General features: G+C 44.4%; 1 protein-coding gene across 2 annotated transcripts in view; it reads left to right on the forward strand.

Moving 5' to 3' along the window:
- The window catches only part of LOC144608854 (RNA polymerase II elongation factor ELL), a 79,809-nt gene extending 60,375 nt beyond the window's left edge, over positions 1–19,434 (forward strand). The window contains exons 13-14 of one of the 2 annotated variants that reach the window (XR_013549245.1): positions 11–87; positions 19,078–19,434. Coding sequence is in view for 1 of the 2 variants with exons in the window: in XM_078427036.1 (XP_078283162.1) it covers positions 11–24 (14 nt within the window). In the remaining variant the exon portion in view is untranslated. Of the gene's footprint in view, positions 1–10; positions 5,569–19,077 lie in introns of those variants that run through there. The other variant, XM_078427036.1, reaches the window with a different exon arrangement.
- Positions 19,435–24,701: the final 5,267 nt, after the last annotated feature.

The following is a 24,701-nucleotide window of genomic DNA, read 5'->3' on the forward strand; positions in this document are numbered from 1 at the left end:
TATATGACAGGTGTGCACTGTTGATAGGGAAATGTGTGCTACAAGGCCATCCTCGGGTAGCAAACAGGTCCGTTTCTACAGATGTCCGTAAGTCAATTTTTGTCTTTTGCAAGTCAAAAAATACACTAAAATCCCTCTTATCTCCACTGTATTTCATTGAATGGCATCAAAAATACATAAAACAAAGAAAGAGAAAACAATCACTGAAAGTGGGGAGAGGGAGGGAAAGAAAACTAGAACTGCCATTCGTAGGAATGAAGGTATCTCAGTCGGTCATAACCTGGGGACATCCTGTATATGCAAGATTCTGCAAAACACTGCCGAAATTCTGGCTCCTTCCTCTAAACACAGCTGGGACTTTGGATTAATTTCTACTGTCACCAATACTGCACATTGCACACCCGTACAGTAAAGAACCCTAAAATGACTCGTAACTCCACTGTATTTCAATGAATGGCATCAAAAATATATTAAAATGGCAGGCTCGACGATTGTTTCGCTGAACATCTCAGCTCAGTCTGTCTAAACCTACCTGATCTCCTGGTTGCTAAACACATTAACTCCCCCTCCCATTCCCGCACTGAACTTTCTGTCCTGGGCCTTCTCCATTGTCAGTGAGGCCCAGTGCAAATTGGAGGACTTGGACATCTTAAATTGCCTACATGTTGAAACAAATGACTGAAAGATGTTGTTGCTTGTATATATGCGCCAGTGAGTCCATATAACAGTCCCCTATGTTAGAAGCCACTGACATTTATTGATCCAGATTGTAATAATACCAATCTTCAGAGTTGCTCTCATCTCCACTATTGTCGTATCATAGCATTAAATAGCCACCATGCACACTTCCAAGATGGTGCCCAACCCAGGCGACTATTTGCGTACTAGCCACAGAAGCAGATCTACAATCGCATATTACAATCGGTCCATGCTCTTAAATCTCCACTACAGCTACATTTCTTACTTTTCTTATGATTGCATTAAATGTTTTTCCCTTATGTTTCTACACACTGTAAATGGCTCGATTTGTAATCATATATTGCCTTTCCGCTGACTGGTTAGCACACGATAAAAGCTTCTAATTGTACCTCGGTACACGTGACCATAAACTAATCTGAACTGAGCTAATATTATTAGCCTCATCAATTTTGTTTTTCCTTTGCATTCCATTATTTTGATTTCTTCATCTCGTGCCCCACTTGCGTCAAGCATGAAATTACTGATTCCAAAAGAATGCATTGGGATCAATCAACCTCTGCCTAAGATTGTTTAAGTGGAATTTAGGTTTATGAAACTGTTCCTCGGAATTCCAAGGCATGTGATTTCTCTCCAGATGTGCCTGACCTGCTGACTTTTACTGGAATCTGCACTATTTTATTTGTTCACGAAGGTAGTTTAAAAAAAAACCTTAAATATTGTATGAAAAGTTATACTAGCTTTGTAGACTTTGATGTCGACTTTTGTCTGGAATTTCATAACGCACTGAAAGACATCCGTTGAGGTAATTTATAACAAAAAGCCATTGTTAAAGTCTATTTCCAGAATTTCCTTGGGTAAATAAATTTGTGCTGCATTACTTGCAACTCAACCTTTGTTCATTTGCTTTTTCAACTTCCAGCTTTAAATATTGTATGGTTAAAACTGATATTTTCATATTAATTTGCAATACGTGAAGAATAATCTAGTGCTCCCAACAACATTACAGATGTTACATGCTATTTCTTCCAGTGAAGAACTAGTTCTGTGGAATATGTTTTGTTTGTCATTGGTAATGTCATTGTGTGGTTGGTGATCTGGTTGTTAAGAAACCTCTTTACTGATGATAAACTCCATTTACTCCATTAAATAGCATTTACCATTTTTGGTTTAAGTTTGTTTTGAGAGGGTTCATCTTGTGTTTCATACACTATGCAATCTGAGTGTAAGCCCTTCACTCTTCTACTGACTGTTTTAAACACCAGGTAAACCAAGGGTACAAACAAGAGTTATTGGGGCCCAGGCTTATACAATCATTTGATACAACCTCAAATTATAAAGCTGATGATTGTTGTGTTTCCAGCTCAGTTCGTTTTCTTCAATGCAGAGCCAATCTGGTAATTGCCTCTATTTGTCTTATGATGCCACTTTGCATTGTGTCCATTTTTCTTTGGGACAAAGATAGACACAAAGTGCTGGAGTAACTCAGTGGGTCAGGCAGCATCTCTGTAGAACCAGGATAGGTGACACTTTGGGGGATCGGTAAAGACAGCATCTCTGGAGAGAAAGAATGGGTGCTGTTTCACTGCAGTTATTTTCGTACACAAGAATATGATACTGACCGCAAAAACACAAACTTCCAGTCCAGTTTCTTTAGATTTCTAGTCAATTTCCTTTCATGTCATGTGTAGGAAGGGACTGCAGATGCTGGTTTATACCGAAAATAGACACAAAATGCTGGAGTAACTCAGCGGGACAGGCAGCATCACTGGAGAAAAAAGGATGGGTGACGTTTGAAGAGTCTGAAGAATGGCCCCGCCCCGAAACGTCACCCATCCTTTTTCTCCAGAGATGCTGCCTGACCCGCTGAGTTACTCCAGCACTTTGTGTCTATCCTTTTATGTCATATTGAGTATTCTCATAGAATGGACGAGTTTCTCTTCTGTCTTCACCAATACCTCAGGGCCACCTCTTGGGATGTTGCCATTTTTTCTTGATCACTGCCAATCCCTTTGCTTTAAAAGCAACTGAGCAGTTGCACAAAGTCATAAGGTCATAAGTGATAGGAGTAAAATTAGGCCATTCGTCCCATCAAGTCTATACCACCATTCAATCATGGCTGATCTATCTCTCCATACCCCATTCTCCTGTCTTCCCCCATAACCTCTGACACCTGTAATAATCAAAAATCTATCTATTTCTGTCTTAAAAATATCCATTGACTTGGCCTCCATCGCCTGTAGCAAAGAATTCCACAGATTCTCCACCCTCTGACTAAAGAAATCTATCTGCATCTTCCTAAAAGAATGTCCTTTAATTCTGAAGCTATGACCTCTAGTCCTAGACTCTCCAACTAGTGGAAACATCCTCTCCACATCCACTCTATCCAAGCCTTTCATTATTCTGTATGTCTAAATGAGGTCCCCCCTCATTCTTCTAAACTTCAGCGAGTACAGGCCCAGTGCCAACAAACGCTCATCATAGGTTAACCTACTCATTCCTGGGATCATTCCTGTAAACCCCCTCTGGGCTCGCTCCAGAGCCAGCACATCCTTCCTCAGATATGGTGCCCAAAATTGCTCACAATATTCCAAATTGGTCCTAAACAAGCACTCTTGTTTTTTTTCTTTTCCCCAGCAGTGCAAAATGCTGTCACATTCCTTTCATATCTATCCAAATCCTTGCACTTTGCCACAGAGCTATGCTTAATTATTGGTTCTAGGAGAGAATGACTACAAGTTACATGCTTTCTAAGGTCCATTTGATTTCAAGCATTCGCACATAATGTGTGCTTACATATAATATATGTTGATTTTGGATTCATTTCAGAACACAACTATAGTGCCCATTGTGCATGCCAAAATTATAGAATCCCGAAATAAAGTGGTAACAGCTATCCACTGTATCTTAATTTTAACACCACACACTGTTCCTCTGTTCAGAATTGTTTCACTCAGGTTAAATCTCTCAGTTTAGGAGAATGTTTAGTTTGTGAGCTTTTTTGCTTAAGGATCCCTTGAGGGTAACCTGAAAAGCTTTAAAAAAAAAAGTTGGTCTTTTTTACAGATTTAGAACATGCATCTAGAGTGGCTTTCCAAAGATAGAAAAGTAAAGGCATGTTGCTTCCTTAATTTAATCCCTTCACTTGTAAATCATTGCAGAGTATTATTGTACTGCATTGTAATTAATTTATTAGCCAAGTATGTAAAAAGAGACAAATAATTTAATTTGCCAAATACAGTCATACCAAAAAAGGCAACAAGACACACAGCTACATAAAAATTAACATGAACATCCACCACAGTGCACTGTAATGGTGGAAGGCAATAAAGTATTCTCTTCCACCCTTCTTTTCTCCTGCAGTCGGGGCAGTCGAAGCTCCTGCAGCTTGGAGCTCCCGAAGTTGATGCCTAACCGAGCTCCAGGATGTTAAGTCCGCAGGCTCTCGCAGTTGGAGCTCCCAAAGTCGATCCCCAGCAAAGGGACCGCCAGCTCCACGATGTGTGGACGGAGATACAATACGGAAAAAATTGCATCTCCGTCGAGGAAAGAGATTTAAAAAAGTTTCCCACCCCCCACAAAATAAAAAAACTAAAGATACACTAAAGCATACATTTAACAACAGACTAAAAACAACAAAAGAAGAAAAGGACTAGACAGATGGTTAGCGAGGCCAACCTCTCATATTAATGAAAGAAATTCCATTATCAATCTAATTTGGGCATTGAATGTAGTCCTGGATAAACTTGTTTGTCAATATGCAAGTTAGCTCTGTTTGGTAGCATTCACAGAGCTTAACAAGACATTTCCCGATGATCGTTTTTTTGTTTTGCACCTGATCATTACATAATTTAAATCGTGCAAAAAATTAACAGCAGAGTAGGAATTTAGTGCTCAAAAATTCAATAAACAAATCATTTAAGCTTGGCAAGTTAAATTGAAAAATGTATTATTCATCATTAATCATTGTTATTTAGACAGGTATACGGACGGATAGGACAGGTTTTAGAGGGATATGGGTCAAATGCAGGTAGGTGGGACTAGTGTAGCTTGGACAAGTTGAGCTAAAGGGCCTGTTTCCACACAGTAAGGCTGTCTGACTTTATTAATGGAAACAACACTATAGGACCACTGCAGAAGGTGTTGCTGGTAGCGTCACTAACTTTAATTTGACGGACTTTATGGATTTTAATTGTAAATTCTTTTGAAGACCTCTTACCACCCACGTTATTTGTGTCATTCAATCACGCTGTTAACGATAATGCTTTGAAACATTAATCTGCCATCAATATGTTTTGGAAATTGGCCCTGGGGATATAATTACATTTGATGTATGTCGGGTTCAGGCATAGCGCAGAGTGTTATTGAATGCTTATTAATTTATGATAGTTATTTAGTGAAATATATATTATACACAATACTGTGTTACTAATCAGGAACAGGATGCCGTAATTGGATACAATCAGTAACATTGAGAAAGGATGCAATGATTTCCGGTGTTTTAATGTGAACCGTTCTCAAGACTTGCTCTCTACAAATATTTAGATCTGATAACTTCATATAATTGTGGTGAATTGAGAATACTTTTATTTTGCATTTGTTTGCCATGTATATTTTGATAGAAACTAACTGGATTTACCCATTTGCCTAGCGATGGAAAATTTGGACTTGCGTTACTTCAAATTGTTGTACATTTTAAAATAGATTAAACAATTTTAAATGTGTTTTTCTTTAACTTAGCCATAATTTGCTTGTCTTAATAAAGCATTCTTGATTTTAAAGTTTCAGCTGCTCTCAGTTTGAACCATCTATATACTAAAACTCTTGTTTGTTTTGTTCCTGAACTACAACCAAAACGTTACACGATAGCACGACAATTTTAGGCCCATCTTACTCACTATCGTCCCTTTGGTGCTAATGGAAGAAGTTTCATTGAAATCGGTGTTATCTTTTTAAAGTTATTCACATTTTAAAATTTAAATTTATCTCCCGGGGAGGGGGTGGGGTGGGGGGGAGGGGAGGGGGTGGGGTGGGGGGGGGGGGGGGGGGGGTGGTGGTGGAGGAGGTGGTGGTGGTGGAGGAAGTGATGGTGGAGGAGGTGGTGGTGGAGGAGGTGGTGGTGGAGGAGGTGGTGGTGGAGGAGAGGGGAGGAGAAGAGGGGAGGAGAAGGTGCTGCACCAATGCAGGAGAGGTTTGGGCCCAACGGGTCCACTTGGTCTAGTACATAATCAAACCTGTGCACAAAGGGAACTGATGATGGAAACAGAAACATGATGGATTGCCTATTTGCAGGGAGTGTTTTCTACTTGAATTCACCTGTTCTTCCTTAGAGGATGATAAGATAGATATTTATCTTATCATCCTGTAAGATATCGATCTTATCTTGATAGATCAGCAATGCCCTATCAAGGAGAGAGTTTCAACCGCCCCGACGCGGAAGTTTCGATCACCCCAATGGGGGCTTTGACCGTCGGCTGCAGGGGCTTTGATCGCCCCGACTGCAGATGGTTTGACTGCCCGACCGTGGGAGATAAAGGGGAAGAAGTTTGAACTTTATTGCCTTCCATCACAGTGAGGAATGTGGAATCCACTGTGGTGGATGTTTATGTTAACTTTTATATGGTTGTATGTCTTTATGGCTGTATGGTAACTCAAATTTCACTGTACCTTAATTGGTACATGTGACAATAAACTGACCTTGACTTGAATGGCAGAGTAGACTTGATTGGCCGAATGGCCTAATTCTGCTCATATAACATATAATGAAATACTTATATAATTATTATTACAACTTACAATTAAACAGATCAAGTAACTTGTTTCTAGTTTGTTGGATAGGAGAGATGGTGATGGAAAATAATTGTCTTCTGGTGCCTTACGTTTCCAGTCCCAAAGCAAAAAATACGTAGTCAGTTTCAAATTTTGTGCCTTATGCAATTAATGTAGTTTGGCTGGAACAATTAACTTATTCATGAATAGACAAAAATTAATTTTGTCTAAATTTAGGTATTTATTTGCTGAATGCAGTTCTTCACAACATTATGTTGCAAGCTAGTAGTTTGTGCATGGTTATTTTGTGTGTGGTTGTTTCAATATATCAGCATAGACTTGAACTAAAGTGTAACTCCAGAATACTGCATCCCAGCTCGGGCAGTATTCTAATTAGTAAGTACTGATGTAAGCAGAGAACTAAATTTCAATCATTCTCAAAAATGTAAAAATAAAAGGTCAGTTTAGTGTATTGTCATGTGTACCGACCGAGGTGCAGTGAACAGCTTTTGTTGCGTCCTAACCCAGTCAGCGGAAAGACAATACATGATTAAAATTGAGCTGTCCACAGTGTACAGATACACTATAAGGAAATAATGTTTAGTACAAGATAAAGCCAGTAAGGTCTGATCAAAGATAGTACCGACAGTTTCCAACGAGGTAGATAGTAGTTCTGGACTGCTCTTGAGTTGTGGTAGGGATGGGTCAGTTGCCTGAAAACAGCTGGGAAGAAACTGCCCCTGAATCTGGTGATGTGTGTTTTTACATTTCTGTCCCTTTTGCCCGATGGGAGAGGGGAGAAGAGGGAGTGGCCAGGGTGCGACGTCGTTGATTATGCTGCTGGCCTTGCTGAGGCAGCGTGAAGTATAAATGCAGTCAATGGAAGGGAGGTCGGTTTGTGTGATGGTCTGGGCTGCATCCACAATTTGCTGCCATTTTTTACGGTCTTGGGTGGAGCTGTTCCTAAACCAAGCTGTGATGCATCCCAAAAAAACTATTTCAACGGCACTTCTGTAGAAGTTGGTGAGAGTTGTCGGGGACATGACGAACTTCCTAAGCCTAAGGATGAGGAAGCGTTGGTGTGGTGAGCAAAAAATCTGCAAATAAAAGGTAGACTGTGACTACAATCCAAATACCACAAAGTGCTGGAGTAACTAACAGGCCAGACCATATACTGCATGGTCAACTGAGTTACTCCAGCACATTGTGTCTTTTTCTTGTAATCCAGCATCTACAGTTCCTTTTGTCCAAATGTAATAAACTGGCAGAGTTCATTCATGCCTAAGCAAGCAAGGTGTGCCTTTAGCATTGCTTTGTGGCACGGTTGCGCAGCGGTAGAGTTGCTGCCTTACAGCGAATGCAGCGCCGGAGACTCGGGTTCGATCCTGACTACGGGCGCCGTCTGTACGGAGTTTGTACGTTCTCCCCGTGACCTGCGTGGGTTTTCTCCGAGATCTTCGGTTTCCTCCCACACTCCAAAGACGTGCTGGTATGTAGGTTAATTGATTGGGTAAAATGCAAAAAAATTGTCCCTAGAGTGTGTAGGATGGATAGTGTTAATGTGCGGGGATCGCTGGCTGCGTGGACTCGGTGGGCCGAAGGGCCTGTTTCCGCGCTGTATCTCTAAATCTAAAAAATAAATCTAAATGACGACACTTTCTTCCCATTAATAACTGAAATCTGGGCAATGCTGCCACCTGGTGGCCTTTCACTGCAGAGCGAGTGAACAATTGATAGAATGTGAGAAATGAGACCCAATAAGCTGGAGTAACTCAGCGGGACAGACAGCATCTCCGAACAGAAGGAATGGGTGACGTTTCCGGTTGAGACCTTTCTTCAGTCTGAAGGGTCTCGACCCGAAACATCACCCATTCCTTCTCTCCAGAGATGCTGTCTGTCCCGCTGAGTTCCACCAGCATTTTGGGTCTGCCGTTTAAACTGGCATCTGCAGTTCCTTCCCACACAAATGTTAGAAATGAACAGGTCGGATCAACTACAGTCATTGGGGGACCTCATTCTTCAATTAACATAAACCGGTGAACTGCGATCGCTTGCTGGTTATTCTCCAATCTGTTCCCCAGTGACCAGTCAATGGGAAAGTGAAAATGAAGAGGAGAAATAATGAATAGGCGAACAGTATCTGGGATGGGACCTCATTGAAACTTACTGAAAAGTGAAAGGCCTGGATAGAGTGGATGTGGAGGATGTTTCCACTTGTGGGAGAGTCTAGGACTAGAGGCCACAGCCTCAAGAGTAAAAGAACATACCTTTTGTAAGGAGATGAGGAATGTCTTTAATCAGAGGGTGGTGAATCTGTGGAATCCATTACCTCAGACGGCTGTAGAGGTCAAGCCAATGGATATTTTTAAGGTGGAGATTGACAGATTCTTGATTAGTTACTGGATTTAATCTTGTACTTCTTTAGTCTTTGGAAGGGTCCTGACCCGAAACGTCGCCCATCCTTTTTCTCCAGAGATGCCACCTGACCTGCTGAGTTACTGCAGCACTTTGGTCCTTCAAGTGATAATGGGATACAAGTGAGGAGGGGGGGGGGGGGGGGGTGATTTGTAAAGGTGTACCTTAACACTGAAGTGAATTTCACCAGTTCGTGATTATCTTTATTAACCTTTCCTCTTTATTCTCTACTCATCCTCTCGACATCTTTCATGAACTCTTTTTTATCATCTTTCCATTCCACACCTTGTCTCCTCTTCCTCCTCTTTTTCTCTCTTCATTCCTTTCCATCTATCCCATCCCAATTCTTCCTTTTCTGTCTCTCTTCCTCTCTCCCCCCTTCACTTTATCCAGCTTCCCACTCTCTACCTTTAACCACTGTCCCTTTTCCCGCACTTGCTCTCCATCCTCCCCCTCTCTTTCCCTCTTTCCCCCTGACCCCATCTCCCTCTCTTCCACAATGGTAAACATGACAAATAAAATGAAAATTTGAACCCACCTGGGATGTTACCTTGAGCAGCTGTCAGATCATTTTGAAAAATATTTTCCAAGTTTAAGTGATATTTTTTCAGGTAAAGTCATGTGGGAACTGCTTATGTTGAAGAAGATCTTTATCCCTTGGGTGGATACCCATGGATCAGAATTATTCTGGGAAATTAGTTCTCCAGAACTGTCTCAGGTTGGCAAATACCTCAGTCAACAATAATTAAAATATATTTTAATTCTACTTTAAAATTTATTTCTGAACTCTTCCCACCTGAACAAAGTATTCTTTCGGGAGTCAGACAAAACACTTCACAGATGTGGTGTAGTTAGTTAATTGCTACACCTTATCTTCAGGAAATATATCTAGATTATAGCTCCCCCAAGTTATGACAAGGTTCCACTTACTATAACAACATTCAAAAGACATTTGGACAGGTACATGGGTAGGAACGGTTTAGATGATACCTGAGTGCGGACTGGACTTTGAAAATGGTGCCAAATCATGGTGCCTCTTACATGCGGGATCAGTAGACTAGTTTAGTTTAGAGATACAACGCGGAAACAGGTCCAGCGACCCACGCACATTAACACAAGCTACACACACTGGGGACAATTTACATTTATACCAAGCATGCAAACCCAAGCCAATTAACCTACAAATATCTACGTCTTTGGAGTGTGGGAGGAAACCAAAGGTCTCGGAGAAAACCCACGCAGTCATGGGGAGAACGTACAAACTCCGAACAGACAGCACCCATAGTCGGGATCGAACTGGGTCTCTGTCGCTGCAAGCGCTGTAAGGCAGCAACTTTACCGCTGTGCCACCGTGCTGCCCCAATTTCTGTACAATTGGCTAATCGGGGATATACAAGGGTTTGGCAATACGCTATTGGACTGTTTGTAAGAAAAGGATTTCACTTTGCGTTTGCACCTCACACATGTGACAAGAAAAGCACCATTGAACCATAGAGGGATGTGGGCCAAACACGGTGGGACGAGTGTAGATAGATAATAGAAGTAGGCCATTCGGCCCTTCGAGCCAGCACCACCATTCAATGTGATCATGGCTGATCATTCTCAATCAGTACCCAGTTCCAGCCTTCTCCCCATACCCCCCTGACTCTGCTATCCTTAAGAGCTCTATCTAGCTCTCTCTTGAATGCATTCAGAGAATTGGCCTCCACTGCCTTCTGAGGCAGAGAATTCCACAGATTTACAACTCTGACTGAAAACGTTTTTCCTCATCTCCGTTCTAAATGGCCTACCCCTTATTCTTAAACTGTGGCCCCTGGTTCTGGACTCCCCCAACATTGGGAACATGTTTCCTGCCTCTAACGTGTCCAACCCCTTAATAATCTTATATGTTTCGATAAGATGGGGCAACTTGGCTGGCATAGGCCAAGCCAATGGGCCTGTTTCCGGACTGTATGTATAACTGGTCGTGACCTGAGGATGCCACAAACCCTATAGCAATGGACACAAACAAAAATACAAAATGCAGGAAACATTCACCAATTGTGATGGACAATCTTTGACCTGAAGTTTTAACTCTAGATTCATAGTCATGCAGGACGGAAACAGGCCCTTCAGCCCAACATCCATGGCGACCAAGATGTCCCATCTAAGCTGCCCTGTTTACTTGCCTTTGGCCAAATAGAGTTATACATCATATATAAAGTCATATAGCATTGAAAAGAGTCTTACAGCTTGGACACAGAATCATGTGACAAGTTATCAATTAAGTAGATACAAAATGCTGGAGTAACTCAGCGGGACAGGCAGCGTCTCTTGAGAGAAGGAATGGGTGACGTTTCGGGTCGAGACCCTCCTTCAGACTGAAGAAGGGTCTCGACCTGAAACGTCACCCATTCCTTCTCTCCCGAGATGCTGCCTGACCCACTGAGTTACTCCAGCATTTTGTGTCTACCCTTCGATTCAAACGAACATCTCCAGTTTTTTTCCTAGTTATCAATTAAGTGATAAGTTCATAAATCATTGCAGCAGAATGAGGCCATTCATTCATGGCCGATTGATATTAACCTCTCAACTCCACTTCTCCTGCCTTCTCCCCATAACCTTTGACACCCTTACCTATCAAGAACCTGTCAATCTCCACTTTAACAATACCCAATGACTTGGCCTCCACAACCGTGTGTGGCAATGAATTCCACAGATACACCACCCTCTGACTAAAGAAATTCCTCCTCATCTCCTTTCTGAAGATACGTCCTTTTATTCTGAGAGCATGGATAAGAATTATACAACACTGAAATAGTCATACAACTCAGTCACAAAATTCTGTTTCTCTTTCCACACTTACTGCCTTAATGTTTCTAGCATTTTCTGTTTTTGTTTCTTTGCCGTAAAGTAGTTTGAGTGATCCTGTGGTAGCATTGCTCTCTATGAATTTTAACTAATTAAGTTGGAATCTCGGGAATGATGAGCACCAAGAACCAGACGACATAGGTTTAAGATGTGGGGGGGGAATGTAATAGGAATCTGAGGAGTAACCTTTTTACACAATGGTTGGTGGGTGTATGGAACGAGCTGCTGGAGGAGGTAGTTGAGGCAAGGACTATCACAACGTTTCAAAAACATTTGGACAGGTACATGGATAGGTTTGGAGGGACATGGTCCAAACACAGGCAGGTGGGACTAGTGTAGACGGGGCATATTGGTCGGTGTGGGCAAATTGGGCCGAAGGGCCTGTTTCCACACTAGACATAGAAACATAGAAAATAGGTGCAGAGTAGGCCCTTTGAGCCTGCACCGCCATTCAATATGATCATGGCTGATTATCCAACTCAGTATCCTGTACCTGCCTTCTCTCCATACCCCCTGATCCCTTTGGCCACAAGGGCCACATCTAACTCCCTCTTAAATACAGCCAATGAACTGGCCTCAACTGCCTTCTGTGGCAGAGAATTCCACAGATTCACCACTCTCTGTGTGACTCCATGACTGTGTGTGAGGAGAATAAAAAGTGGGATGAGTGTGCATGTTGAGTGCTGGCTTTGTGGGCTGGAGGTCCTGTTTCTGTGGTCATCTCTTTGGCTCTCTTTGAACAGTCTCCCAGATGAATTTTGTCCCATGTTAATTTTTATTTTCAATGCTCCATCGTTTCAGTGCGAATGCCCTCTGCTGGCGAGTGGCGAGACTGCACCCCTATCTCATCACTGGAGTTTTGCCTGCTCTGTTTCGTTTAGTTTAGAGATACAACGCGGAAACAGGCCCACCGAGTCCGCGCCGACATTAACACCATCCCACACACACTAGGGACAATTTACACATACACCCAGCCAATTAACATACATACCCTTACGTCGTTGGAGTGTGGGAGGAAACCGAAGATCTCGGAGAAAACCCACGCAGGTCACGGAGAGAAGGTACAAAACTCCGTACAGACGGCGCCCGTAGTCAGGATGGAACCAGGGTCTCCGATGCTGCAAGCGCTGTAAGGCAGCAACTCTACCGCTGCGCCACCATGGCTGCCCTCATTCCTTCCACCCACCACCCTTTATGTGAAAAAGTTACTCCTCAGATTCCTATTAAATCTTTGCCCCATCACCTTAAGCCGATGTCCTCTGTCTTATCCGTCCCCCTTACCCAGTTATCTGTTCTCCCCTTTCCCCTACCCCTGTCCCCGTCCTCCTACCTCCCCCCCTCTGACTTTACATTTTGCACCTCCTCTTATCTGACACCTTTTTGTCACCTTTTCATTTCTAGCATTTGTCCACCCGTTAATTGGCTTCGGTAAAATTGTCCCTAGTGTGTGTAGAGTGTGCGGGGTGATTGCTGGTCGGCGTGGACTCAGTGGGCCGAAGGGCCTGTTTCCACGCTGTAAATACCGTTCATGAGCAGAGCATCCTCAAGCTTAGTTTAGTTTAGAGATACAGCGCGGAAACAGGCCCTTTCGGCCCACCGGGTCCACGCTGACCAGCGATCCCCGCACACTAACACTATCCACTAGGGACAATTTAAAAAAAACATTTCCCAGGCCAATTAACCTCCAAACCTGTTCGTCTTTGGAGTGCGGGAGGAAGCCGAAGATCTCGGAGAAAACCCACGCAGGTCACGGGGAGAACGTACAAACTCTGTACAGACGGTACCCGTGGTCGGCTTGGAACCCGGGTCTCCAGCGCTGCATTCGCTGTAAGGCAGCAACTCTACCGCTGCGCCACCGTGACCGCCCAAGCTCTGTACATTGCCAATGATACTGACTAACTTGGAGGAAGAAACTGCTGTTCAATGCTTTAAACTAATTAACGATCTAACAAATTACCCTCTCAGTAGCTCACCAGTCGTAACCCCAGACTTTGACAGCTGCTGGAGTTTACATTCGCCATCCAGTTCTGCTGACTAATGCAAATTTATTTGGATAACCTCTCAGTAACTCTGTCCATTAATAATTTGCCACACAATTACCGAATAACTCTGATGACTTTTGATCTTGTACACCGAACTTACCTTCATTTTTGTGATTTTTAATGCATATTTGTCCTTGACGATCCTACAAGGAAGTCTTAGAGTCATAAAGCCAGTCATACAATAAACAATAGACAATAGGTGCAGGAGGAGGCCATTCGGCCCATCGAGCCAGCACCACCATTCAATGTGATCATGGCTGATCATTCTCAATCAGTATCCCGTTCCTGCCTTCTCCCCATACCCCCTGCTCCGCTATCCTTAAGAGCTCTATCTAGCTCTCTCTTGAATGCATTCAGAGAATTGGCCTCCACTGCCTTCTGAGGCAGAGAATTCCACAGATTTACAACTCTGACTGAAAAGGTTTTTCCTCATCTCAGTTCTAAATGGCCTGCCCCTTATTCTTAAACTGTGGCCCCGGGTTCTGGACTCCCCCAACATTGGGAACATGTTTCCTGCCTCTAACGTGTCCAACCCCTTAATATTATTATATGTTACATGTTTCAATAAAATCCCCTCTCATCCTTCTAAATTCCAATGTATACAAGCCTAGTCGCTCCAGTCTTTCAACATACGACAGTCCCGCCATTCCGGGAATTAACCTAGTAAACCTGCACTGTACGCCCTCAACAGCAAGAATATCCTTCCTCAAATTTGGAGACCAAAACTGCACACAGTACTCCAGGTGCGGTCTCATTAGGGCCATGTACAACTGCAGAAGGACCTCTTTGCTCCTACACTCAACTCCTCTTGCTATGAAGGCCAACATTCCATTGGCTTTCTTCACTGCCTGCTGTACCTGCATGCTTCCTTTCAGTGACTGATGCACTAGGACACCCAGATCTCGTACATCACCTTTTCCTAACTTGACACAATTCAGATAATAATCTACCTTCCTATTCTTACCACCAAAGTGGATAACCTCACACTTATCCACATTAAACTGCATCTGCCATGCATCCGCCCACTCACACAACCTGTCCAAGTCACCCTGCAATACAGTGTGGTAACAGGCGCTTCGACCCAACTTTTGTACAGTTTAGGTCTCCTAATTTGAGGAAGGACATCCTTATAATTGAGGCAGTGCAGCGTAGGTTCACGAGATTGATCCCTGGGGTGGAGGGACTGTCATATGAGGAAAGATTGAAAAGACTAGGCTTGTATTCACTGGAGTTTAGAAGGATGAGAGGGGATCTTATAGAAACATAGGAAATTATAAAAGGACTGGACAAGCTAGATGCAGGAAAAATGTTCCCAATGTTAGGCGAGTCCAGAACCAGGGGCCACAGTCTTAGAATAAAGGGAAGCCCATTTAAAACTGAGGTGAGAAGGAAGTTTTTCACCCAGAGAGTTGTGAATTTGTGGAATTCTCTGCCACAGAGGGCAGTGGAGGCCAAATCACTGGATGAATTTAAGAGAGAGTTAGATAGAGCTCTAGGGGATAGTGGAATCAAGGGATACGGGGAGAAGGCAGGCACGGGGTAATGATGGGGGACGATCAGCCATGATCATAATGAATGGCGGTGCTGGCTCGAAGGGCCGAATGGCCTCCTCCTGCACCTATTTTCTATATTTCTATCTATGTTTCTATGTAACTTGCCCTCACCGACAAACATGTGCCATTTACACAAAGGACTTGTTACTGCAGAATGCGTTGTGCCTGTTGGGTCGCTGTTGGGTCCTTCCCTCAAATCATGTGTGATGAGGCGGGTCACACTTAGTTACACTTCCAAGCACGTAAGATCCAACCTCATGAACTGTCCCCTTGGTCTTGACGTCTCCACCACCCAGCCCTAGTCAGCACAATTATGGACTCCTCAAAGACATTTGGGCAGGTGCATGGATATGAAGGGATCTGAAGATCAGTCTGAAGAAGGGCCTCAACCCGAAACGTCACCCATTCCTTCTCTCCCGAGATGCTGCCCGACCTGCTGAGTTACTCCAGCATTTTGTGAATAAATACCTTCGATTTGTACCAGCATCTGCAGTTATTTTCTTATACAATGGATATGAAGGGATGAGAGAGATCCTCAAGATAAACCAAAGGAATTTTTGAATGTTCCTTGGTACACACCAAATGCTGGAGTAACTCAGCGGGATAGGCAGCATATGTGGAGAGAAGGAATGGGTGACAGATTCTGCGTGACCCATGGGTTTACTCCAGCACTCTGGCCTTTTGCTTCAACCAACATCTGCAGTCCCATGTTCCACCAGCACCTTTGTTCTTTGAGGGAGATTTTAATCCAGTTTTTAAGATAATAAGATGTAGTTGCAGATCTCACCAGCAGAGGGGCCTGAAACTGAAGAGGAACATCTCTGAATGGGCAGTAAGGAACTGCAGATGCTGGTTTACACTGAGGATAGACACAAAATGCTGGAGTAACTCAGCAGGTCAGGAAACATCTCTGGAGAACATGGATAGGCAACGTTTTAGGCCGAGACCCAATATTCTATCTGGCTGTTACTGGTTCAAACTTGGAGTTGTTAATGAATGAATGAATATAACTTTATTGTCTTTCAAAACTATGCAGACGGGTGCATATTTGAACAGAATTGCCTTGCAACTGGCTCACAATGTAACACCAAATAATAAAAATTGATTAAAGAAAAATAAATAAATAAGTAACTCGCACATAAAATAATGGCAGCTGATCATTGTGAATTCAAGAGTCTGATGGCTCGGGGGAAGAAGCTTTTTTTTTTAGAGAAATGGTGCAGAAACAGGCCCTTCGGCCCACCGAGTCCGCGCCGCCCAGCGATCCCCGCACATCAACACTATCCTACATCCTCTAGCGATAATTTTTACATTTGCCCAGCCAATTAACCTACAAACCTGTACGTCTTTGGAGTGTGGGAGGAAACGAAGATCTCGGAGAAAACCCACGCAGGTCACGGGGAGAACGTACAGACGGCGCCCGTAGTCAGGATCGAACCTGAGTCCGGCGCTGCATTCGCTGTAAGGCAGCAACTCTACCGCTGCGCCACCGTGCCGCCCTATTGCAAACCCTGGCTGTTCTGCTCCGTGTGCTGCAGTACCTCTGACCAGGGGGCAGCAGGGTGAACAGTCCGTGATGGAGATGGGTGGGGTCTTTAACAATGTTGTTGGTCTTGGTCACGCAGCGTTTGTGTGCAATGTCCTGGATGGAAGGAAGTGAAGTCCCGATGATTTTCTCAGCCGTTCTCACCACTCTCTGCACGGACTTCCAGTCTGAGGCTTTGCAGTCCCCAGACCAGACAGAGATGCAGTTGGTCAGTATGCTCTCTATGGTGCCCCTATGGCAGGGCCGTTTTTACAGCATTATGGGCCCCCGGGCAAAGCAGTGTACTGGGGCCCCTACCGTTACTCTCCCCCACCCCCCTTTCCCTACCAGCCCCCCCCTGTCGTGCCGGCAAAAAGCACTTAGCGATGGACTTAGGGTGCTACATTGTTGCGAAAAGCACTTACAGATCGCTGTGAGAAGCACTTAGGGATGGAAAATGTTGCGAAAAAAGCACTTATTGAACCTACATTTTTAAAGTAGTATTTATTTATTGCAAGTCACTTAACATACATAGATCTGCTTGGGACCCCTATGCTCATGGGCCCCCGGGCAAATGCCCATCAGGCCCATGCGTTAAGACGGCCCTGCCCTATGGTGAGGATGGGATGGGGGAGGTGTGCACTTCTCATCCGGCGCAGAAAGTGCAAACGCTGCTGGGCTCTCGTGACCAGAGAACATTAATTAACAGTTCCCTCATCGGCGGTTTCAGGAGAGGACTGGTTCTGTCCCGTTTCCACAGATGTTGGAAACAAGGAACTACAGATGCTGGTTTAAACCAGATCAGGCTGAAGAAGGGTCTCGACCCGAAACGTCGCCCATTCCTTCTCTCCTGAGATGCTGCCTGACCTGATGAGTTACTCCAGCATTTTGTGAATAAATACCTCTGGTTTCAACCAAAGATAGACACTAAGCGCTGGAGTAAGTCAGCAGGACAGGCAGCATCTGTGGAGAAAAAGGATGGGTGATGTTTCAAGTCGGCACCATCACCAATCCTTTGTCTCCACAGGTGTTAACTGCTTTTAGAAACCACCGTACCACTTGGAGCCCAAAGTTCCAGTGCAAAGGATGAATAAATTATATGGTCAAAGCGCAGGTTTAATGAACAGCTGAGAGCAACCATTTGCCAATCACACTAAAGTCCATCCCATTACTTGTAACAGAGTTGCACTCACTCTGACAAGAGGGAAGGACGATAGTAGATCTAGTGAGTGAGATTAAAATGTTTCCTCAGAGCATATGTGGGACTTCCAATAGAATGGGGGGAAAAGCGAGGAACATGAAGCAAAGGTGTTGGAGTAACTCAGCAAGGCAGGAGTTTTTTCAAGAAGTCAATGTTCATATAGCTGGGGTGTAAACTGCCCAAGCGAAATATGAGATGCTGTTCCTCGGCAATCGTTTCGCTCAACACCTTCGCTCAGTCCACCTTAACCAACCTGATCTCCCGATGGTTCAGCACTTCAACTCCCCTCCCACTCCCAGTCTGACCTTTCTGTCATGGGCCTCCTCCATTGTCATAGTGAGGCCTAGCGCAAATTGGAGGAACAACACCTCATATTTCGCTTGGGCCGTTTACACCCCAGCGATATGAACATTGACTTCTTTAACTTCAGATAGTTCCTCTCCTTACCCCTCCCCCTTCCCAGTTCTCCCACTGTCTTCCCGTCTCCTACTACATCCTATCTTTGTCCCGCCCCCTCCCCTGACATCAGTCTGAAGAAGGGTCTCGACCCTAAACGTCACCCATTCCTTCTCTCCTGAGATGCTGCCTGATTACTCCAGCATTTTGTGTCGACGTTCAGAGTAACTCAGCAGGTCAGGCAGCATCTCTGGAGAAAAAGAAAGGGTGACATTTTGGGTCGGGACCCTTCTTCAGAATGAACAATAGGTAGCCTGGTAATGGTATTTAAACTTATGAAGTGATCCAAAATGATCAATACAAAGAAGTCGCCTCTACTTCAGAGGAATTTTGAATTCAAAGGTTTTGAATAACCGAGCCAAAATTAAACCTGGTAAGGACTTCAGACAAAAAAAAATCCTTTGAGAGATTAGAAGATGCATTAGATTAAAGACACTGAGTGAATAGTATAAATGTCTTTAGTGGGAAGATGGATGAGAGGGAAATCAATAGAAGGCTTTGTTGATCAGAGTCTAAATAAGCTGGGAGAGCAAAGTGGAAAACCAATACTAACATAAATCTTTACTTTAGACTTCAGAGATGCAGCTGGGAAACAGGCCCTTCAGCCCATCGAGGCCACGCCGACCAGCGATCTCCCCGTATACTAGCGCTATCCTACACACTAAGGGACAATTTACAACTTTTACCAAAGCCATTAACCTACAAACCTGCACGTCTTTGGAGTGTGGGAGGAAACCGGAGCACCCGGAGAAAACCCACGAGGTCACAGGAAGAACGTACAAACGGGCCGCACCCGTAGTCTGGATCAAACCCAGATTGAAAGGTGGACAACGTGACTAAAGTGGACCCCAGCATGCAGGCTCTGCTCACCAGAGCTCAAGATCACAGTCAAGAATCAACAGAACAACATAACATAAACCATAATAAACAACAGAAATGTTCAGAGTATACTGCATATAATAAGTGTGTGTGTATATATGTCTGTGTGTATATATTTGTGTATGTATATATATTTATGTGCGTGTGTGTGTGTCTATATATATATATATGTGTGTGACCTTTCATTGATTTTCGTTTCTGTGAATGTAGCTGAGATTATCTTTAACCCACTGTTTTACTTGAAAGCAACAATCTATCTATCTATCTATCTATCTATCTATCTATCTATCTATCTATCTATCTATCTATCTATCTATCTATCTATCTATCTATCTATCTATCTATCTATCTATCTATCTATCTATCTATCTATCTATCTATCTATCTATCTATCTATCTATCTATCTATCTATCTATCTATCTATCTATCTATTTATCTATCTATCTTTCTATCTGTCTGTCTGTCTGTCTGTCTGTCTGTCTGTCTGTCTGTGTGTCTGTCTGTCTGTCTGTCTGTCTGTCTGTCTGTCTGTCTGTCTCTGTCTGTCTGTCTGTCTGTGTCAAATGCTGGAGTAACTCAGCAGGTCAGGCAGCATCTCAGGAGAGAAGGAATGGGAAAGAAGAACAGGAGAGAAAGAATCCCATTCCTTCTCTCTTGAGATGCTGCCTGACCTGCTGAGTTACTCCAGCATTTTGTGAATAAATACCTTCGATTTGTACCAGCATCTGCAGTTATTTTCTTACACTATCTATCTATCCATCTATCTATAGTAGTTCAGCAGTGGTCTCTGGCTGTGGTAGGATGATTCAGTTGCCTGAGTATACGTTAATTGAGAGGGTTGGACACTGGCCCAGAGAGAGGGGAAGAAGGGGAACCACAGACTGGGGGTGAAAGTTCTAGTTAACTAAGAGGAAGCTTCGGACTGAATCAAAGAATGAAACATTGATCGAGAGAAGGCTAAATATTGACATAAATAGAGAGCGAAATAATAATTGATAGAAAGTTATGCATTGATTGTTTCAGAGGAATGTGGGCATCGCTAACACGGCCACCTTTTGGTCCCGGTTCCTGATTATCTGTACGAAAGCAGTGGGGCGTCATGTTCTGAACCTCCTGCATTCCTTGTGGTGAAGGCAGTCTCCGTGTATTGTCCGTCTGGGATTATCTGGGTGTGGATCCCATGGTGCTGAAGGATTGAAGATTGAGGACACATTTCCAAGGTCAGAATGATGTGAACAGGGACAAGGATGATGCATGTGGCACCAATCAATGAGTTGCTTTATCCCCGACAGAATGGCCTAATTCTACTCCTAGAACTTGTGAACTTGTGAAGTTATTGTAGTAGAATTAGGCCATTCGGCCCATCGGGTCCACTCTACCATTCAATCATGGCTGATCTCTGCCTCCTAATCCCATTTTCCTGCCTTCTCCCCATAACCCTTGACACCCGTTCTAATCAAGAATATGTCTATCTCTGCCTTAAAAATATCCACTGACTTGGCCTCCACAGCCCTCTGTGGCAATGAGTTCCACAGATTCACAACCCTCTGACTAAAGAAGTTCCTCCTCACCTCCTTTCTAAAAGAGCGTCCTTTAATTCTGAGGCTGTGACCTCTAGTCCTAGACTCTCCCACCAGTGGAAACATCCTTCCCACATCCACTCTATCCATGCCTTTCATTATTCTGTAAGTTTCAATGAGGTCCCCTCTCAACCCTTTAAACTCCAGCGAGTACAGGCCCAGTGCTGTCAAACGCTCATCTCATGCTAACCCTCTCATTCCTGTAACGGGAGTTGCTGTCATCTGGGCAAATTCCCCAATACCATGATTTGACTTGCTGTTGGTGGAATAAGGGGTAGGCCATTTAGAACTGAGATGAGGAAAAACGTTTTCAGTCAGAGAGTTGTGAATCTGTGGAATTCTCTGCCTCAGAAGGCAGTGGAGGCCAATTCTCTGAATGCATTCAAGAGAGAGCTAGATAGAGCTCTTAAGGATAGCGGAGTCAGGGGGTATGGGGAGAAGGCAGGAACGGGGTACTGATTGAGAATGATCAGCCATGATCACATTGAATGGCGGTGCTGGCTCAAAGGGCCGAATGGCCTCCTTCTGCACCTATTGTCTATTGTCTATCTTGGGGCAGCACGGTGGCGCAGCGGTAGAGTTGCTGCCCTACAGCGCCAGAGTCACGGGTTTGATCCCGACTACGGGCGCTGTCTGTACGGAGTTTGTTCGTTTTCCCTGTGACCACGTGGGTTGTCTCCGGTTTCCTCCCACACTCCAAATTACCTACAGGTTTGTAGTTTAATTGGCTTAATTGGTAAAGACTGTAAATTGTCACTAGTGTGTGTTGAATAGTGCTACTGCACCTGTTTCCGTGCTGTATCTCTAAGGTTAAACCAGCAAAGTTAATGATAGACAATAGACAATAGACAATAGGTGCAGGAGTAGGCCATTCAGCCCTTCGAGCCAGCACCGCCATTCAATGCGATCATGGCTGATCACTCTCAATCAGTACCCCGTTCCTGCCTTCTCCCCATACCCCCTCACTCCGCTATCCTTAAGAGCTCTATCCAGCTCTCTCTTGAAAGCATCCAACGAACTGGCCTCCACTGCCTTCTGAGGCAGAGAATTCCACACCTTCACCACTCTCTGACTGAAAACGTTCTTCCTCATCTCCGTTCTAAATGGCCTACCCCTTATTCTTAAACTGTGGCCCCTTGTTCTGGACTCCCCCAACATTGGGAACATGTTTCCTGCCTCTAATGTGTCCAATCCCCTAATTATCTTATACGTTTCAATAAGATCCCCCCTCATCCTTCTAAATTCCAGTGTATACAAGCCCAATCGCTCCAGCTTTTCAACATACGACAGTCCCGCCATTCCGGGAATTAACCTAGTGAACCTACGCTGCACGCCCTCCATAGGGAATTAACCTAGTGAACCTACGCTGCACGCCCTCCATAGCAAGAATGATGCAGGGTCCTGACTGTTCGTGTGATTCTCTTTCCCAAAAACATACTTTATTATATACAGGAAATACTCATGCTTCCTGTTTAAACAACACTGTCGAGATCAAGGTCTACTGGGAATGTGTGCCGGAGGGAGTTTAATCTGCACAAGTGGGAAGTGAATCATTTTAATAAGTTTAACCAGGACAGCACTTACACGCAAATTGGAGGAATGGGCTCCTCATATTTCGCTTGGGCTGCTTACAACCCAGCGGTATGAACATTGATGTCTCTAATTTTAAGTAACCCCTACATTCCCCATCCCTCACCCTCGTTATCCTACTAGTTCCACTGTTTACATCCCTGTATCCCCTCGTGATCACCTCTCCCCCAGCCAACAATGGGCCATTATTGGCTCCACCATTCCTTGGTCATCTATTGCCGACCCTGATTTGTTCTGGCCTTTTCCTACCTCCAGATCCCCCCCCCCCCCCCCCACCCTACCCTACTTTAAGTCTGAAGAAGGGTTCTGACCCAAAACGTCACCCATCTTTTTTCTCCAGAGATGCTGCCTGCCCCGCTGAGTTACTCCAGCACTCTGTGAAACGTCACCTATCCATGTTCTCCAGAGATGCTGCCCGACCCGCTGAGTTACTCCAGCACTCTGTGAAACGTCACCTATCCATGTTCTCCAGAGATGCTGCCCGACCCGCTGAGTTACTCCAACACTCTGTGTCCATCAGGGAATGGAGGGATGTGGGATATGAGTTAGGAGTAGGTAGGTAGGTGATGGTTTTGGCATCATGTTCAGCACACACACTGTGGGACGAAGGGGCTGTTCTTGCACTGTGCTGTTCCAAAAAAATATTCTTGACTCTTTGGAGGAAAGAAAAATTCACCCAGAGAGTTGTGAATCTGTGGAATTCTCTGCCTCAGAAGGCAGTGGACTCCAATTCCCTGGATGCTTTCAAGAGAGAGTTAGATAGAGCTCTATCTAGTGGAATCAAGGGATATGGGGAGAAGGCAAGAACGGGGTACTGATTTTGGATGATCAGCCATGATCACAGTGAATGGCGGTGCTGGCTCGAAGGGCTGAATGGCCTCCTCCTGCACTTATTGTCTATTGTCTCTTCTTTCTCTTTATCAGGGACCACATCTATGAATGAGGCAGTGGAGACTGATTCTGGGATGGGGAGAGTAATGTTGTACTGAGCAGAATGTTGGGTTATGTTAGGTGTGGGGTGGGATGGGTGTGGAGGGGTAGGGAGGGTGACAGAGGGAGCAGATTGTGAATCCATTACCTGTATCAAGGGGTGTAGCAAACCTAGGGCATACATTCCTGTCTGCTTTTATTCTAGCCCTCTTGAAATAAATGCTAGCATTGCATTTGCCTTCCTCACTACCAATTGCAAATTAACTTTTTGGGAATTTAGATTTTTTTTATTTTTTAGATTTAGATTTAGAGATACAGCGCAAAAACAGTTCCTTCGGCCCACCGGGTCCTGGCCGCCCAGCGATCCCCGCACATTAACACTATCCTACACCCACTCGGGACAATTTTTACATTTGCCCAGCCAATTAACCTACATACCTGTACGTCTTTGGAGTGTGGGAGGAAACCGAAGATCTCGGAGAAAACCCACGCAGGTCACGGGGAGAACGTACAAACTCCGTACAGACGGCGCCCGTAGTCAGGATCGAACCTGAGTCTCCGGCGCTGCATTCGCTGTAAGGCAGCAACTCTACCGCTGCGCCACCGTGCCGCCCTGCACCAGCACTCCTAATTTCTGAATTCCCATTGACCCATCGAGTCTACTCTGCCATTCAATCATGGTTGATCTATCTCTCCCTCCTAACCCCATTCTCCTGCCTTCTCCCCATGACCTCTGACACCCGTACTAATCAAGAATCTATCTATCTCTGCCTTAAAAATATCCACTGACTTGGCCTCCAGAACCTTCTGTGGCAAAGAATTCCACAGATTCACCACCCTCTTGCTAAAGACACGACATGATAGAACTTTATTTATCCTAGGAGGGAAATTGATCTACAAACAGTTATAAAAACACATGATACATGAAACATGAAATTAAAGTGACGAGTGGAAAGGACTGGGAATGGGCAAAGATTGGAGGGGAGGGGGGGGAGTCAGTCAGTCTACCCCACGACAGAAGGGGGAGTTGTACAGTTTGATAGCCACAGGGAAGAAGGATCTCCTGTGGCGTTCTGTGCTGCATTCTGTGGGACCAGTCTGTTACTGAAGGTGCTCCTCAGGTTGGCCAAGTTTAAGGTCGTCAACTGTCCCGTATTAGCCGGGACTTACCGTATTTTGGGCTAAATTGTTTTGTCCCATACGGGACCGCCCTT

The sequence above is a fragment of the Rhinoraja longicauda genome, chromosome 33, assembly GCF_053455715.1.
Source record: "Rhinoraja longicauda isolate Sanriku21f chromosome 33, sRhiLon1.1, whole genome shotgun sequence".
Lineage (NCBI taxonomy): Eukaryota > Metazoa > Chordata > Chondrichthyes > Rajiformes > Arhynchobatidae > Rhinoraja > Rhinoraja longicauda.